We start from the raw sequence: 18,300 nt of genomic DNA on the forward strand, positions 1-18,300 counted from the left end.
CACATCAAAATTGGCTTCCTTAGAGGGTCCCGAAGGCACTGCAGGCACACCTCTAATATCACAGACAGTCTCTGCATTCCTCCTGTGGTGCAATGCTCTGCTGTCCACTGTCTTCGTCATAAAGAGTGCTATCATCAATTTCATGCCGCAGCTTCGGCATGTGCTAGCTCCGCCCTCTCCTTCAATAACATGCAACTGGTGACTATTTCCAACATGCTCCAAGCCTACACGACACTGTCAGGACAGGAACTCAAAAAGGACACGAAATGAGTAACTCTCTCATCAATCACAAGTAGAGCTGGGCTAGAGATGGCTCCACAGGGAAGAGTGCTTGCTGACCTTCCAGAGGACGTGAATTTCACTTCCCGGCCTCCCCATTGGGCAAATCACAACAGCCTCTAATTCCAGCTCCAGGGGATCCGACTCCCTCTTCTGGCCTCCTAGGGACCTACACACACATGAACACCCCACCACACACACACATAAATAAAAAAATAACATTTTTAAGAAAGTATCAAGTCTAGACTAGACATCCAAGGCTACGGATAATACTCAGGGTAGAACATTCGCCTAGAATAGATGTCTAAGATGAGCTGGACCCCTCTCAGCTGCAGAGCTGAGGCATGAATGAAAATGTTAACAGTGATTATCTCTAAGATTCACAACTGAGTGTGAGTAAGAGTGTGTATGTGGGGGAGTAGTTTTCCCGAGTATTTTATGAGGCATACTATCGAGAAATACTTTTAAAGATGGTGAAACCAGCCTGAAGACTGGAAATGTGACAGAAAAGGAAGCATCATGAGACAGAGAACTGTGAGGTTAGGGAGTGCTACAGAGCCAACGCCGCTCCAGACTCAGGCTTTGGACGCTTGGTATCCAGCTGGTGGCGCTGGATCCCTTAACAGGCTGTGGAACCTCAGGTGGGGTCTGGCTCCAGCACTCTTGGCTTCCATGTACCATGGTGTGAACATCATCACCAAACTCTCCCATGGCCATGAACCGTTGTGGGGTATTTGTACAATGTGTGAAGATATACTGCTGTGATTGGTTTAATAAAGAGCTGAACAGCCAATAGCTAGGCAGGAGGTACAGGTGGGACTTCTGGGTGGAGAGAAAGGAAGTAGGAGATGAACTGAGGCACGTGAAATGCCATCGAGATACAGAATGAGTTAGACACACAAAATGGGAGAGAGGTAAAAGCCATGTGGCAGAATGTAGATTAATAAAAAATATGGGCTGATTTAAGTTATAAGAACTGTGGGTCAAGCCTAAGGGAAGGCGACACTTTCATAATTAATAATAAGTCTGTCCACGCCGTATCTGTGAGCTGGCGGCCCACAGGAAAGTCTACAATGAACCGAGCTACTCTGCCAAGCTTCCCTGCCGTGGCGGACTAAAACTCTCTCACACTGAACCAAAATAACTCTTCCTCTCTTAGGTTGTTTCTATCAGGTACTATGGTTACAAGGAGAGACCACAAACAGGGAGCCGGGCCTGCCATTCCAGCCACATGAGAAGCTGGGGCAGGAGGGTCCTTCAGGCCCAGGAGTTCAACCACAGCCTGGATGGCACTGAGGCTACTCACCCCCAGAAACAAAAACAGCAATTTAAAAAACCTACAGAAATGCCAGAGGATTTATAACCAACAACTGGGAGTGGGTGAAGGTTTTTAAATGGTACCTTTTACTATTAGAAAAATAATACCTTTCTGGGGCTGGCGATGGAGAGTCAGCTAGAACAGTGTTTGGCTAGCATGCACCAAAGTCCCTTGAGTGTGGTCCCCAGCCCATATCAACTGGGGTAGTGGTACGCGAAGATAATCTCAGCACTCAGGAGGTAGAGACAGGAAGACAGAAGTCCAACGTCATCTGTGGTTCACTGCATGGTTTGGGGGCCAAACCTGAGCTTTAGGAGGCGCTGTCTCAACAAACAAACACCCCCTTTTTTGTGTGCAGGAGACCCACCCACCTTACACAGAGTAGTAGGATTTACTCAGTCTACTGTTTAAAATATAGGTCACAAACAAAACACGCTTTTACAGGCAACACAATTGTGTTGGGCCAAACATCTAAACATCATGACCTCTCCAAAAGGGCCACATGAAATTACCCAGTGCAACAAGTAATTGCCCTTAAGTTCTTCCCACCATGTGCGCCTAAATAAGACTCTGAGTGCTGAGTAAGTCATGCAGAGGTGGGTGGTTTTGGAATCATCTTGAAGGGGGCAAAGCTCAAACAGGAACAAGGGCCAAAGGCTGAGGCCAGTATTCACTCAGCAGCTCCAGCGGTTTGCTGGCACCCTGCTTCTCTTGAGTCCTACCCACTTCATGAATCTAGGACATGTTTTTTTTTTTTTTTTTTTTTTTTTTTTTTTTTAAAGCATTGATCAAGCAATTGAAACAGACTGATGTAGTTGGAAGGTTTCTTGGGTCCTGCCTGCCCCTCCCCAGACCCACAGCCATTATAAAAGAATCATCTAGAGGTTTAATATTTATAACTGCTCAGCCACTAGCTCAGGCTTATTACTAACTAGTTCTTACACTTAAATTAACCCATAATTCTTATCTATGTTTAGCCACGTGGCTTGGTACCTTTTCTCAGTTCTGCCTTGTCATCTTGCTTCCTCTGTGTCTGGCTGGCGACTCCTGACTCAGCCCTTCCTCTTCCCAGCATTCTCCTCATCTGCTTACCCTGCCTATACTTCCTGCCTAACTACTGGCCAATCAGCGTTTTATTAAACCAGTGTACAAGAGCATGATCCCACAGCAGACTGAAACCATGGTGTAGACAAGTTATTGGCATGAAGATCCAGCGCTTTGGCAGCTTTGGGAAAACACCGAGACTTTAACTTTGTCTTCTGTTCTGAGGCCACCACAAGATGTTTTGTGCTGATGTTCATTCCTCAGTCATGAGAAGTGGTAGGAGGGGCCAGGCATTACGTTATCTCTCAAAAAAATATTAATTTGGAGTTGAGTTAAAATTAGCAAGGGGGAGGAGGAAGGAGAAATAAATCACCGGACTCAAGTGATTTGGGAGCAGAGTAGCAGATACCTCACGGCAGCGGCGGGAGAGGCGTACATAGGTCCTGCCAGCCCGGCCCGTGGTCCTCAGGGTAGGGCCAAGGCTGAGTGTGGTGAGACCTGTCAAGTAAAACCCTCAGGAAGTTGCGGCCCGGGTCATCCCCTCCGCAGGCTGGAATCTGAGTCAGTATGGCTTGTGACTAATGACTTGTCACAATGTCAGCTGCTTCATCGTAACATAATTACACATAGGAGAGAGATCATCACCTATTTTTAGGAATCGTCCTTCTGGGAATCATGGTGCTGATGGCCTCCAGAAAGCCACTTCCAGACCTCTGACATAAACCTCCCAAGACAGACTCCCCTCCTGGCCACCTGATGGAGCTCTGAGGTCCCGCCCTCCACTCCCTTGAGAGCTGAGCTGCTCAGGAGTTGCTTTGGTCCCACAGAACCTGTTTGTATACCTGAATGAGATGGCCAGTTCCTAGCCACCACGCCAGCGGTGGAAGTCGCCGCAGACGTTGTTGCAGATGGGAATGGAGGAACCTCACCTGGTCTTCCCATTTCCAGAAAGTCGTCTTTGTACCTAGGACATCTAGTAACTAGCACACAACTCAGCGCTTCAGTCTGTAGGAGGTGAGTCATGAGTCAATCACTGCTTATGTGTCCTAAACCAGTCCACAAGCTCCCAGAGAACACGCCCTATAACAGTCTCTACCAATGCTATTCCGTTCAACTGGGTGTTCAGAAAGTTCATTAAAATGGGGTCAAGGGGCTCCTCATATAAGAGTCCTTATTTAGTAGAATCACTCATCAGACAAACGGAGCTAAGGTTTGCTCAAAACCCTAGGAACTTACCAGACTCAGAAGTTGGCCCTTAACTCCCTTTTTTTTCTCTATTCCTTTTCTGTTCTTTCCTGCCCTCCAAGCTAAGAGAAGGATAATGCAAAAGCAGCTTACAAATATGACTGGCAGAAAGATACAGTAAAGAAAGCCAAGTTACATGTAATACTGTGAGACCAAAATGAGAACAAAATGCCTCCATCTTAGAAATAAGGCCTAAGCTTTCTCCATTTTAGGTATAGGCTTTGAGTTACTGGAACCAGTCAACCCAGATTCCAGAAATTAGAAAGTGCAAAGTACAGAGTCACAAGATATTCATTCGGTGATGACTGTTTAACCAAGGAATGTTCCAACCCTGGTTTCCAGGGTAACTGACCACAGAAATGTCCCCACCGGAGGGCAGCCAATGAGAAATGGTGACGGGCAGCAACCACCCCCTTAGAAGTAAGATTAAACCATGATTTCTAGAAAGTCCCTAGAAGCGAGCCAATCAGAATTGTACCCGTACTAGCACCCCTAAATGATGTAACCTTGTGGTTTTTGCCTTTAAAAACTGAGCTTGCAGAAAGGTGGGCACTTCCTCCAGCCTCCACTGCATTGGATGTAGTGGACAAAGTCCCTGCCTAGGCTTGTATTGCTTTCAGATATCCCGAATTAAACTTTGCTTTTGCATTCCGGCATACTGGTCTTTGGTGGTCTCTCTGGGGGGTCGCGATCTGGTCACAATAATACAAAGGGAAGAGAGAAGTGAAGCAAAGCATACCAAACCAGGGCTGAGGAAGAAAGTCAACTCCCGGTTTCTGAAAAGCTGTAAAGCTGTTGGAAGGCTTGGCATAAGTGAAGAAAATGGAAAGGGGGAACCCAGATTTGGAGGAGGCCCAAGGCTTTGACACCACTTATTATATGAGAAAGTACTTTTCTCAATCTCTTTAAAGCTGAGGATAGAAACCCAAGAGCTGAATAGGCAGTAAGGCACACAGCTACAATTCTGTGTGAGACTATGCACACGCATTTGCCTTCCTGCCTCAAGCCCACTTACATGCTATTTGTTAAGAAGGGAGGAAAAAAGGAAACCCATCATAACAATGAAGACAATAAAGCAGAAATTTGATTGATTCCTGTAAGACAGAGGGAGAACGAGACAGCATTTACAGACAACGCAGCGCTAAAACATGGACACAGGAGGCAGGCAGAATCCATTCTTCCCTGACAATTCCGACCAGTGTCTACAAAAATGGGGCCTCTTGTAGCTAACACACTTTCATTCATAAGTATACACAGACAAGAAGGGCCAGGAGTTTCATTCAGTGGTAGAAGGGCTTCACTACCATGTTCAAGGTTCCCAGTTGATGCCGAGTACCCCCAAAGGACATAAATATGCATAGCCAATAAATGATTTTCAACCATTTTGAAAAGCCAAAGTACAAAATAGAAAGATTTCTAAAATGAAAAATGGAAGGAAAAAAATGATTCAGTGTTAAACAGATAATTCAAAAAAAAAGATTATTTTTGATTTCTAGTTTTCTCAGACAAGCTGAAAACAATAACTGAATCTATAAAACATCAATAGGTTGCTATGGAAAGGAAGCAATAAGAAATAATTATTGGAAATTAAAACCACGATTAACAAAATGAAAACAATCTAGGAAGAAATCCTGCGTGGGGAGACAAATTAGGAAAAAAATAAAAAAAAAATGTTAAGAGACACAGAAGATCAATCTAAACTTTTTACTATCTAATTAACAAGAATTCCTAAAAGATCCAGAGGAAAACTAGTTATCAAGATGTGGTGGTTTGAATGAGAATGGACACCATAGGCTCATCCATTTGAATGTGTTCTCAGTTGATGAACTATTTAGAAGGATTAGGAGACGTGTACTTCTTGTGGAAGGTGTGTCACTCAGGGTGGGCTGTAGAGGGCACAAAGTCCTTGTGCTCACAGATAAGCACTAGGGAAACCAGGAACGTTAAACACTAAGGCTTGTCTCTTCAAAGGAAGAGATGTATCATCTCTTCTCTGCCCATAACGCTGGGAATGATTTGGTTAATAACCTGGTGACCTCTGAACTATCTCTATGGCCAGACCACACATGGTTCTCCCATATTCTTATGTTTGTCTCAGTCATCCTCCCCAGACCCTTATCTTGAGCGTTGTTTCTCAGCCAGTAGAGCCCATCTTTATGGGAGATGTCACACGTACTTTACAAATGAGAGCAGAGGTGGTTAATAACCTTTGCACTATCTGTATGACCAACACCACACCAGCTCTTCCCCCAGACCTTTAACATGCCACATGTAGTCAATCTATACAATCCATCTTAATGAGAGAGGACACATGTACCTTGGAAAGAGTTTCAATGTAACCATGTCTTAAGCTTTGTTGTACACACAGGATTGAATTAATTATCACCAGAAAACTTTTTCTCAAAATGTGCTGTGCTTAAATATGCCTAACATAAACTGTCCTTTGTTAGCCTCTAGAAGTTTGAACCAACAACAGCCACTGAGTTGTGTTGAGGAAGGCTTACTTCTTGCTTCACACTGATGATACCCTTCTGGCCTCTGTGATTACAGAGATCACTGGAGTGGGTTTTGAGGTTTCAAAATCCCACAGCCCATGACATCCAGTCAGTCTCTCTCTCTCTCTCTCTCTCTCTCTCTCTCTCTCTCTCTCTCTCTCTCCCCTCTCTCCCTCTCTCTCCCTCTCTTCCTCCCTCCCTCCCTCCTTCTCCCTCTCCCTCCCTCCCTCCCTCCCTCCCTCCCTCCCTCCTTCCCCTACTTCATTTTGTGGATAAGATGTAAGCTCTCAGCTACTTCTCCAGCACCATGCCTGCCTGCCTGCCTGCCTCCATGCTTCCCACCATGATTACAGGCTAGTCCTCTGAAACTATAAGCAAGCCCCAAATTAAATGCTTCTTTTTATAAGTCGCCTTGGTTATGGTGCCTCTTCACAGCAACAGAACAGTAACTAAGCCACAAGATATAATACATAAATCAAAAACATCAGTCTCTAGATTGGAAGTCATAGATCTCGAACAGAATGAGGAAAAAAATAATCAAAAACTTGAAATCAATTGAGCAGTCAAATGGGAGTTGTTGGGTCTAGAGAGACGGTTCAGCAGTTTAAGAGCACTTAATGCTCTTGCAGACAACCTGGATTCAAATTATAGCAGCTACACTGGGTGGTGGCGGCGCATGCCTTTAATCATAGTACTCTGGAGGCAGAGGGTGGCTGATCTCTGTGAGTTTGAGGCCAACCTGGTCTACAAAGGGAGTTCAGGACAGCCAGGACTACACAGAGAAACCCTGTCTTGAAAAACCCAAACCCAAACCAAACAACAAAAGAAAACAAAAAGCACCAAAAAACCCAAAACAAACCAAAAACAGATTACAGCACCTACATGGGGGCTTACAACCACCCTTAACTATTTCCAGGGGATCTAGCACCCACTTCTGACCTCCAAAGGCATCAGGTGCACTTGTACGCGCGCACACACACACAATGCACTTACACACATGCAGGCAAAACATTCATACATATGAACTAAAAATAAATAAAGGTTGCCAATCACATTGGTATTTTCTTTAAAAATAATTTAAGGATATAATCTAAAAAAGTTGAGAAGAAAAAATACATAAGAAAGAAGGCAACGAGTTCCAGATACAACCCTAACTCAGAAGCAGAAACCGGACTGTGCGGATGCAGTTGCCTCACAACGTGAAAATTAATCTACCCCTAGATGAACACACATTATTACAACGACACAATTTAAAACTAGAAAAACAGACCCAAATTCAGTGTTCTAAGTATGGAGAAATAAAATGTAGCACATTTTTGAACAGCTGTACCACTGAGCCTTATCTGCAGCCCTCCAATTTTTCATTCACCTGCTTCCTCTGCTAGATCTTCTGATCCTTCGGGGGCAATGATCATCTTTTTCATCTCTGTAACCCAATACACAGCAAAACGGTTTGCTACTAGGTGATAAACACATAGGAATGAATTAAATTTAAACCGGGAGGTGAGGGCGTGGATCGACACTCTCCGCATCTTCTTAAGCTCGCAGCAAGGCCTTTCCTCACAATAACAAAATAACTCCAAACGTGCCCGGGTCCAACCTCCCTTAGAAGCTCCGGGGCTATCCACAGGCTCCGCCCCCTGCCCTGGGAAGCCAGACAGGCGCCAGGAGCATAAGTGCGCCTGCGCAGACGCTCGAGCCGAGCCCAAGCTTCCAGGCGTTTAAGTCGGTTCTTGCACCTTCGGCGTGAGGAGTGGGACTGGCGCAGCCGCTCCTCCGCACTTCCGCCCGCAAACGCTGCTTCAGCTCCGCCCGCCCGCAAACGCTGCTTCAGCTCCGCCCGCAGGCTCCGGGCTCTGGGCGCTGCTTACAGCGGCCACTGCCGTCACGTGGCAAGCACCGCCCAGGCCACGCCCACCACCTTCTGCCGAGGGGGCGTGGCCTCTGTGGACCGACGGTGCACCGGCCTCTTAGGCGTCGGAGCCGGCCCCGTGTCTGGTGGCAGCGAAGGGCAGCGTGCTGGGGCGTCCTTGGCCTTTCCTGCACGGTAGCTGGGGGGACTGTGCACCAAGCCCAGGACATTTACCCTCCCTCACAGCCTGCGGAGGTAGCCATGCTTCTGCAGAAGGTCCAGCAAAGGACTATACTTGCGGACTCGGTACTCGTCTAGTTACCTTAACGGTGTGCAGTGCGGGGCTGAAGAGGCATCAGAAGAAGGGCAGTGTTATGCCCAGATTGTGACCCCCCAAAGAATCCACCGTAGACCTTTGGATGTCCAGAATGCAACAGCAAGGTTTATTCTGCAGATACAAGTCTAGACAGGGACTCATTCCTACACCCAATACAGTGAGGCAGGGAGGAGTGCTCTTTCTTGGGGAAGTTAGTTTTTATAGGCAAAACCCATAAAATTTCTTAGAGGGGAGGGGGTTAGTACGGGTCCATCCTTGATTGGTCAAGTTTTTCTCGGGCCTGGACTCGATCTTATTTTATCTTATCTGTTTGCCCTGTCAGGAGTTTTACAACTCATCTCCGGGGTCTGGTCTTGTTATCTCTGGAGAGGGGCATCTCGTGGTTAATTGGTTACCATCAGACATCCTGACTCTGTTCTTTTGTTCCTGGGGCTGGCGCCATCATTTCTGGGGACTTGAAACTGGCCTGGCCTAAATCACAGTCCCCAAAGCTGCCACTGAATACTTTAGGTACAGAATGCAAAAGTAAGGTGTTTTCTAAGTCTCCAGGGAGGCTCTTCCAAACCTCTCACTCACAGCAGGGAGGTGGGGAGAAGGAGCCTCCCCTTTCTTTATGAGGCTAGATCTTAAAGGCACAGACCATATAATTTATTTTAACCCACATCCCTTTTTAGTCTTTTGGTCGAATATCCTGACTTTTCCAAAGTCCCTGTAGCAGATACAGCCACCTGGGGAAAAGGGGTCTAAGTTCTTATCTACACTTAGGAATCCTGGTTTAAGCTTCTCTTTGTCTGTAGGGGATAGAGTGGGGGGTTTTACTGAGGTATCACATTTCCCCCCTTTCTTTGTTCCTAGAGGGGCTCAATCATGAGCCCCTAACTTGCTCTAATTTAAGAGATTTTCATGTTCTCACTTCGGGGTTTGCACATGACTCGTATTCGGTGGTCCTGACTTGTGTATAACTCCGTTGTACCATGAGTTATATGCTGCCAAGCCTGTTTTATAAATTGTACTTGTCTGTTAAGGGTATAGGGCCTGAGTAAGATAATGAGGATCACTGTGGGCCCTATTAGACTTGCCTCTATGTTAGGGAGCTTTTTTGACCCAGCATTTCAGCCTTACTGAAGAGGGAAAATGGACGAAGTGTTTTCTTCTGGAACTGCTTCAAGCTGGCACTGGGGCGCAGTTATCGGGCGTGGGGCAGAAAGCTGAAATGCTGGTCAAAGACTGGGCAAGGGGCATTTGTCAGAAGCATGTAGCTGCCTGACCCCATAGGGACAGGGAAGAATCATGTTAGCTGGGCTGGTCCATGTCAGCTTTTAGCAAGTCTGGAGCTCACAGTCATCTGGAGCAATGCAGTCAGCAACTGAAGCTTGGAGGTGACTGCCAGCCAAATGGAGATCTTTTGAGACAAATTTAAACTAGAAACAGAAGTTAAAATTTATGAACTTATTTGGAACCCCTAGGTCCATATCTTTAGTAATGGGAAAAGCACTAGTCCCAAAACTATGAGAGAGGAAAATACTATCTTTAGGAATACTTATCTGGGGTCCTTCCGACCTCTGTGAAGTGGGTCTAGGTTTTATGACTCTTTTGATCCTTTGAGGCCTACTTACAAAATGACATAAAAGTTTTAGATACGTTAGTATTACTAATTTGTACTGAAATCCATATTGTAAACAAAGCAGGTAATGGGTATCTGTAAAACAGCAGAAGTGGACTCATACCTTTGAGTCCCAACAAGAACTACAGATTTGGGTTAAAAGATTGTGCATTTTTCTTCTGTCCAGAAAGCCAGGTATAAATTGGACAGAGATTTTTGGCCTCATGAGAAGCACTTTTAGGTTTATATTTACATATATTTAGATGACATCTAAAACAAATTTAAAATGTTGAGCTTGTAACTGAACAATAAGTAGTCATTGCTCTATCAGCTCATCAGGGCTCCTAAATGTTAAGCTCTGAACCATAGAACAAGAGAGTAATCTGAAACATATTTTATTTTAGACTCATATCCGAACCTTTATGATTATTTAAATTTTTACATCTTAGAACATTTTCTTTTAAAGTGAGCTAACAGGCTAGCTATGGCCTTGCAGAAGGATCTGGTTGATGCTCCCATGCTGACAAAGTTAGAGCTAGCCTAGCCATCAGTACTATCAGAAATCTGAGAAGGATAATATCTGAGTGCAGACCAAGAAGCTTCCAATCCTATAAATTACAGGGACCAATCCCTACCCAGGTTTCTGGAGCGTTGGAGGCACCAGTCAGAACAGCATCAATCTTCTTTCACCATCCGGCCCATTACGATCCTGTTTCCTGACTTCAACACCAGCAGTTCCATCACAAGCTTCCCATCAGTTCCTTTATCAGGCTCTAATGTGACCATCATTTTTTCATCAGGCTGGGGGATGCTTTGGAAGAGACAATGTTGCTCCCAGATGAACTGTCCAGTCAACTTGATATCTACATCTACCTGGCCAACCCTGGTGACATTATCTTTGATGTGGTAGGGAAGACATTCAGATATCAAGGGGTCCTCATTTAGATTTATCAGGTTGGGAGTCTTTTACAGTACAGTACCATCCTCTCGGACAGCCATGCCCATCTTAGCCAGCAATGTTTTTCTCTCCATTCTGAGGGCTTTTGTCTTAGGAAGCTTTTTTTTTTTTTTTTTTAAGTCTCATTTATCTTGGCAATAATCTTTTTCCGTCTCTTGTAGCCTCTCTATGGCCTCCTCAGGCCCAATCTGGGGCTCAGCACTGGGGAAGAAGGAGGGTTCCAGCTCCCCATTGTGTGGAGGAGGAGACTAGGGTGAAGCTGGGGTGGTAGGAGATGATACCACTGACAGAGCATCTCTAGGACTGTTCTCTTTTACCTTTAGACCTCTTAGGGCAGAGGCTGAGAGTCCCTGAACCATCAGCAGCTCCCAAAAATGTGCCACCTCCTTCTGCAGCTCTCGGGTAAGCCAGGCATTGGGGCATCTTGCCCTGTGGTCAGTGTAGCCATGATCCAGGCAGAGACGTTGTGGTGCCTTGTATGTAATCTTCTTTGGAGACCTTGGGTCACTGCTAGGATTGGAAGCCTGTCTGATATAATAAGCTTTTAGATCAACATTTAAATGCCATATTCTGCAGATCTCTGAAGTATGAGGGCTGTCCAAGTGTATCTGAATAGACAAACTTTGATTCTAGTTACTTGTTTCAAGCTCAACCCTGAAAACATATGCAAGGGACTGAGTAAATAAGTAAACATATCCCTGTAATATTATATCAGTATTTATTTATCCTGATTATAATTTAAAAAGAACTCAATTATTTATGACTGACTATTTATGTTCTTTAATAGTCTACAAAAGTAGCCTAAAAACAATGCTTTTAAGTTGAAGCTCTTCTAGCATCAAATACAGGTTCAGTAAAGAAACCAAAATAAAATATCATTATATAACATTCTGAAGCCTGAACATACCTTGGGTAAGAAGAAACATTTTTTAAGCCATTGGTTTTTAACTATAAAAACTGTTCTTAAAAGACTGAGATCTCTCAAATGTCTTTCACCATTGCAACTAGACTGTTTTTGGAACTCTAGTCCTGCCATACATTTGCAAACCTCAGCTGTTTCCTATGATTCCTTTATGTTGCAAAGTTTGGCTGCCAGAGCAAGGTATATTCCTGTATATAAAAGCATTGATGTGCAGCTTTAATATTAATTAAATACCTTATTTATTAAACATATGTTGCCATCTATTTAATTTCTCTAGAAACTTGCTGTTGAACACTTGGTAAAGACATAAGTATTAGGTATTAACCCGAGTAGATCTTTATAACCTTAGTAAAAGATGGCTGCCAGCCACATGGCTGCCCATGAGGTCACCAGCCAAGATGGAGGGAGCCACGTGGTTGCTGTTTAAAGCTCGTTTTTTTTAAACAATAATTACTTGCACACATACATACAGTTGGATCCAAGTTACATATATACATACAGTTAAAGCTTGCTTTCATTTTCAAGTCATATACCTGTATACATACATACATAAGCAGTTTGCAGAATCATTAGCCATTTTTAAGATGAAAACAAATAAGAATTAACTTTTAAATTCAGTATTTGCAGGTATAAGAAACCATAACAAACAGTTTACATCACATCCCCTCTGACCTTCTACAACCTTCCATGTACCTTCAGTCCATTCCTTTGATCCCTCAAACATTTACGCTAGACAAATTTTACTTTTTCTTTTCCTTAAAACAGTAACTCTTACCAAAGTCGTCCTTGTGATTTCCCTCAGTACTCTAGAATGTATTGTAAAGTTGCAATATTTTAAACAAGAACAGAAATACATGCATATACCATAACAAGAAGAACTCTGAATTTGCATCAGCACTATATCATAAACAAGAAACTGTTAGTTAAACTTATAACATAGCCATGGTAGCTTATCAATCATAGGCAGTGACATTTTATTCTTGGAGCCAGACCTTTATAACTTATTTTAATAGCTTGCATTTTATATAAAATCTTTATATCTTAGACCCTATATAAACCTTATTTAAATCTTATAATTTATTTAAACTTTAAAGTTGAACTTTAAAGTTTTATATTTTTATATCTTTTAACTATTTATTTAGACCCAAAATATCATATATTTAAACCCTCATGACATGTTTAAGCCTTTAAATTTTTATATCTTAAACTGTTTTTTTAAATCAAAAATCATTTATTTAAACTTTTATCTTAACTAACAATAATTTGAAACCAATTTTTTTAAATGATGGCAAGTATTTGTAACACATTGAACTCAAATGACCAAAACCCATGTAAATTTTTGTTTTTCCTGTGGAAACAAAAGCATAATTTTCCTAGTATCTTGAACTGGTAACCTTTTTTTTTTTTTAAGCAAAACCAGGACAGAGAAGGGTTAACAAGAGAAATTCCTGGCTGGCAGAAGAAACCTTGAAGTTATCACAGTAAAGGAAGGGAGGGGGAGCAGTGGTCATAAAGTATGTCCTTGGCTGCCAGTGTTCCTGAAAAAAAAGTTTTTGTTGACTCCTCTGACTAAAGTCAGATTCTCTGTTCAGTGTTCACACAGTTGTCAGTTGCAGGCAGCCATTGTCTTGTCCAGAGCAGGACATGAGAATCTTAGCCCACCTGTACCGAGAGCACGCACCCCCACCCTCGTGAGAGCAGCCAGCTGCCTGCAGTCCTGATAGCAAGAGAGCTAGGGAGGGAGGGAGGTGAGTAGCAGAAACAGATGATCTTTACACAGACAATTCAAGTACCAGCACATCAGCACTGAGATGATGATGGCCTCACTCACAGCAAGCAACCCCTCGATTGCGGCTCGCACATCCTTCTGGTGGGCTAGGCAAAGGTCTAGTGGAGAAGAAGGGGACTGTCCCATAGCGTCCGTCACAGTCAAGTCAACAATGAGAACAGTTAACACACTACATACAAGACCAAGGGCACACGAAAGAAAAACTTTGCCGCAACGAGACAACCAACAAAGCTCCAAGGACAATGACAGCCTGATGTGCTCTGTGGAGAGTGACCCTCCAGTCTCAATCATACCATAAACAATCCAGACTCGAGGATCTCTGTCCTTGATCAAACAGACATCAGGGGGCTTTCACATCCCTGTCAATCAGACATGTACCTTATTTCTTGGAAGAGAAACAGAGTGTAAAGTAACAATGACCACAATAAAACATACAAAAAAACCCCACAAAATGGCTCTAACAATTTCCCGGGACAAAATACAAAGTGGCACTTTTTCCCACCATGGGGAAAGGTACCCAAAGATGCTCCTCTCCTAAGCACTCCCTGGAGGAGACTCCCCAAATCAAATGGTCACCTCTGAGGTGACCCCAAATGGCTCGGGACTAGGGGGTCCCTTGCCCAAATGAGGGAATGAGACGTCTCTCTTTCCCTCCCAGGATCACTGTCCGGACACGTCTGACCCAGTGAGAGCCTGCAAAGTACAAATCGAGTCCGCAAAGTACAAATCCTTCAAAGTACAAATCAGTCAACCGGTGCAAAACATAACGAGACAAGACAGAGACAGAGACAAGACAGAGAGCGCTCTTACCGGTAGATGTCAATAAACCTCTGGACCCTTGAGGGTCCCGGTGGGGTCTCTGGGGTTTCCCGGCCAACGCACCAAATGTTATGCCCAGATTGTGACCCCCCAAAGAATCCACCGTAGACCTTTGGATGTCCAGAATGCAACAGCAAGGTTTATTCTGCAGATACAAGTCTAGACAGGGACTCATTCCTACACCCAATACAGTGAGGCAGGGAGGAGTGCTCTTTCTTGGGGAAGTTAGTTTTTATAGGCAAAACCCATAAAATTTCTTAGAGGGGAGGGGGTTAGTACGGGTCCATCCTTGATTGGTCAAGTTTTTCTCGGGCCTGGACTCGATCTTATTTTATCTTATCTGTTTGCCCTGTCAGGAGTTTTACAACTCATCTCCGGGGTCTGGTCTTGTTATCTCTGGAGAGGGGCATCTCGTGGTTAATTGGTTACCATCAGACATCCTGACTCTGTTCTTTTGTTCCTGGGGCTGGCGCCATCATTTCTGGGGACTTGAAACTGGCCTGGCCTAAATCACAGTCCCCAAAGCTGCCACTGAATACTTTAGGTACAGAATGCAAAAGTAAGGTGTTTTCTAAGTCTCCAGGGAGGCTCTTCCAAACCTCTCACTCACAGCAGGGAGGTGGGGAGAAGGAGCCTCCCCTTTCTTTATGAGGCTAGATCTTAAAGGCACAGACCATATAATTTATTTTAACCCACATCCCTTTTTAGTCTTTTGGTCGAATATCCTGACTTTTCCAAAGTCCCTGTAGCAGATACAGCCACCTGGGGAAAAGGGGTCTAAGTTCTTATCTACACTTAGGAATCCTGGTTTAAGCTTCTCTTTGTCTGTAGGGGATAGAGTGGGGGGTTTTACTGAGGTATCACAGGCAGAGCGAGCCAGATGCGCTGAACATCATCGCCGGTGGACACTTGGCTTCTCCTGGCCAAAGGACAGAACATTCTGCTTTACCACCAAGTGCCTGTTTCAGCCAGTTGGCTCGTTACTGATGGACTTGGGGGCCGCTGTTACAGCAAGTGGCAGGCCCTTTCTGGAGATGGATGTCCCGTCTCTGGGAAACTCAGGACTCAGACACGCTGTTCATTATTATCGAAGAGTCTTGCTGCTGTCGGAACCTGCTGTTCAGAGACAGATAATGCCTTTCTCTAGCAGATGTTTGAGTGGAGAGAGGAGATTATAGTAAGTGGATGTGAGGAGGAGGGCTGACTCGGATTTATACCACCATCACCCCCATGTTACCATTCAATAGCTGAGGACTGGCTTTTAAAGAGTTAATTTTTCAGAGCTGGGAAGATGGTTTAGTTGGTAAAATACTTGCCACACAGGCATGAGGAGCCGAGTTCAGATCTCCAGCACCCATGTAAAAAGGTATATAGTTCATTTCTGCCTGAAGACAAAGCAAGGCGGAAGAGGGAGAACAGAGAAGAAGAGAATTCTTACCATGGACCGTAAAACAAGCAGTGAATTCACCAACATCTGTGGTCTCATCTTTACGCTTAGAGACCTAACAATTCAGGTCAGTGTGGCCACGTAATATCCACTTACCAATACTTGAACATGAGTGTGGTCTATGGATCAGCGTCCCCAAAAGCATGCCAAGTATGGAGAATCCTGAGCCAGTCCCAGACCTAGGCAGTCCAAATGGTCCTCAGGTGGTCTCTGGCCGTATTAATGTTTGAGAATCACTACCATAAATCAATGTATGCTGCAAGTATTAATCTGCAGAAGAAATTTAAAACTTATCGTGCATGTGGTCCTAGGTTTTATCACCAACACCACACACACACACACACACACACACACACACACACACACACACAAATAAGTTGTACATGAATTGCTGCTGTTGAATTTTGGAGGCAGGCTTTTTCTAGATATCCATGGCTATTTTATGTGGCTTCATATCATGGGCACATCCCTTCAGCAATAAACACGTAGTCTGTCAGTATAACCGAGGGGTAATCCTAGCATACACAAGGCTCTTGGTTTGATTGCCAGTGCAGCAAAAATAATGATAACTTTGTCCAGTTTGGCATGGGAGAAAACATTTTTTTAACTTAATCCCAATCTTTGACAAAAATACTTTAGTTCCACATGTACATTTTCATCAAGGATATAGTTGCACCAGTAAATACATGCAACCTTAGGTGTAAAGCTCTTTGGGGTTATGAATCTTCAGAGGGTTCTGTATGTCCTCTCACAGGTAAGGCTTCATGACAGAATCACTGATATCTCCATTTCCCCAATGTTTTCAACCATCTGGAGCTATTATTTTCAGCAGAAATCAAAATCATAGGAAGACTCAATAACAAAATGGTGTCAGACACTAAGGAAAGATGTTGTAGTTTGTTGCTGGAGGGCTTCTCTCCAGGTTCCCCAAGCCCCGCAGTCCCACAATCCACATATAAAATAATCACTCAGACGCTTATATCACTTATAAACTGTATGGCCATGGCAGGCTTCTTGCTAACTGTTCTTATATCTTAAATTAACCTATTTTTATAAATCTATACCTTGCCACGTGGCTGGTGGCTTACCAGCGTCTTCACATGCTGCTTGTCCTGGTGGTGGCTGCCGTCTCTCTCCTCAGCCTTCCGCTTCCCAGAATTCTCCTCTCTCCTTGTCCCACCTACTTCCTGCCTGGCCAATCAGTGTTTTATTTATTGACCAATCAGAGCAATTGGACATACAGACCGTCCCACAGCAGTAGCTGACACTGTAGAGTAGCTGAAACAAAAGAAGAGATCAAGTGTTCATATAGAAAACAGGTTGTTAAAGATCTTACAGGCTAATGTCTGAACCTTGAAGGTTCTAGGCCATTCTGAGCTACATAGGTCCATAGGAAGACCCTGACTCAAAACCAAGCCAAACCAAAGAAATCTCACACAGGATATCTTGAATTGGTGGCACACACCTCTAATCTCAGCATTCAGAAGACTGAGGCAGGAGGATCATCCTAAGCTACACAACAGAGACTGTGTCTTAAATCAAACACAGTTTCATGGTTTGAATGTGAAATTCCCCCACCCACAGCCTCGTGTGTCTGAACACTTAGTCCCTATCTGGTGGCACTATTTTGGGGTGCTTTGGAACATTTCTAATAAGTGGATCACTGTGGGCAGCAAAGGTCACAGGTGATATCTTGTTCTGATTTGCCTCAATAGGATTTTAAGTAACTTCCCACCTGGTCTTCTTGCTTATTCCTTTTCCCTTCTCCGGTTTAAAGGTGGTAAAAAAAAAAAAAAATGAAAGTCCATGCTGTTTAGGAAGCACCATTGTTAGAGTGCTTGCCTTGTATGCACAGAGGCTGGTGGTGATAATGTAGCTGTAATCCTAACCCTCAGCTGTGGAAACAGAAGGATCAGGTGTTAAGGTCCATACTGACTTGGCCCAATATCTCCATTCCCTCAGTTAGGAATCACACCGCAGAGGTAGTGTTGATAACTGAGATCTGTGGTGATATTTTATTTGTGCTGAAATGTGATTTTATTTGTATGTTAATAAATAAAGTTGCCTGGAGATCAGAGGTAAAAGAAAGCCATTAAGCATAAGTCCAGTGGTGGTAGCACACATCCTTAATCCGATCACACGGCAGGCAGAGTCTCTGTGTGGTTGGTCAAGGACACAGCCAAGCATGGTGA

General features: G+C 44.0%; 1 protein-coding gene and 1 long non-coding RNA gene across 4 annotated transcripts in view; both read right to left on the bottom strand.

The window, feature by feature from the left end:
• The window catches only part of LOC143268198 (insulin-like growth factor 2 mRNA-binding protein 2), a 78,531-nt gene extending 70,508 nt beyond the window's left edge, over positions 1 to 8,023 (bottom strand). The window contains exon 1 of one of the 3 annotated variants that reach the window (XR_013043906.1): positions 7,751 to 8,010. Coding sequence is in view for 2 of the 3 variants with exons in the window: in XM_076549344.1 (XP_076405459.1) it covers positions 7,751 to 7,857 (107 nt within the window). In the remaining variant the exon portion in view is untranslated. Of the gene's footprint in view, positions 1 to 7,750 lie in introns of all 3 variants that reach the window. The other 2 variants (XM_076549344.1, XM_076549343.1) reach the window with 2 other exon arrangements.
• Positions 8,024 to 8,655: 632 nt separating this feature from the next.
• LOC143268203 (uncharacterized) lies at positions 8,656 to 16,203 on the bottom strand. The gene is made up of 2 exons (XR_013043908.1): positions 14,653 to 16,203; positions 8,656 to 13,591 (listed from the first exon to the last, which is right to left on the bottom strand). It is a non-coding gene; the product is annotated as an uncharacterized LOC143268203 (long non-coding RNA).
• Positions 16,204 to 18,300: the final 2,097 nt, after the last annotated feature.

Source organism: Peromyscus maniculatus, chromosome 12, assembly GCF_049852395.1.
Source record: "Peromyscus maniculatus bairdii isolate BWxNUB_F1_BW_parent chromosome 12, HU_Pman_BW_mat_3.1, whole genome shotgun sequence".
NCBI lineage: Eukaryota > Metazoa > Chordata > Mammalia > Rodentia > Cricetidae > Peromyscus > Peromyscus maniculatus.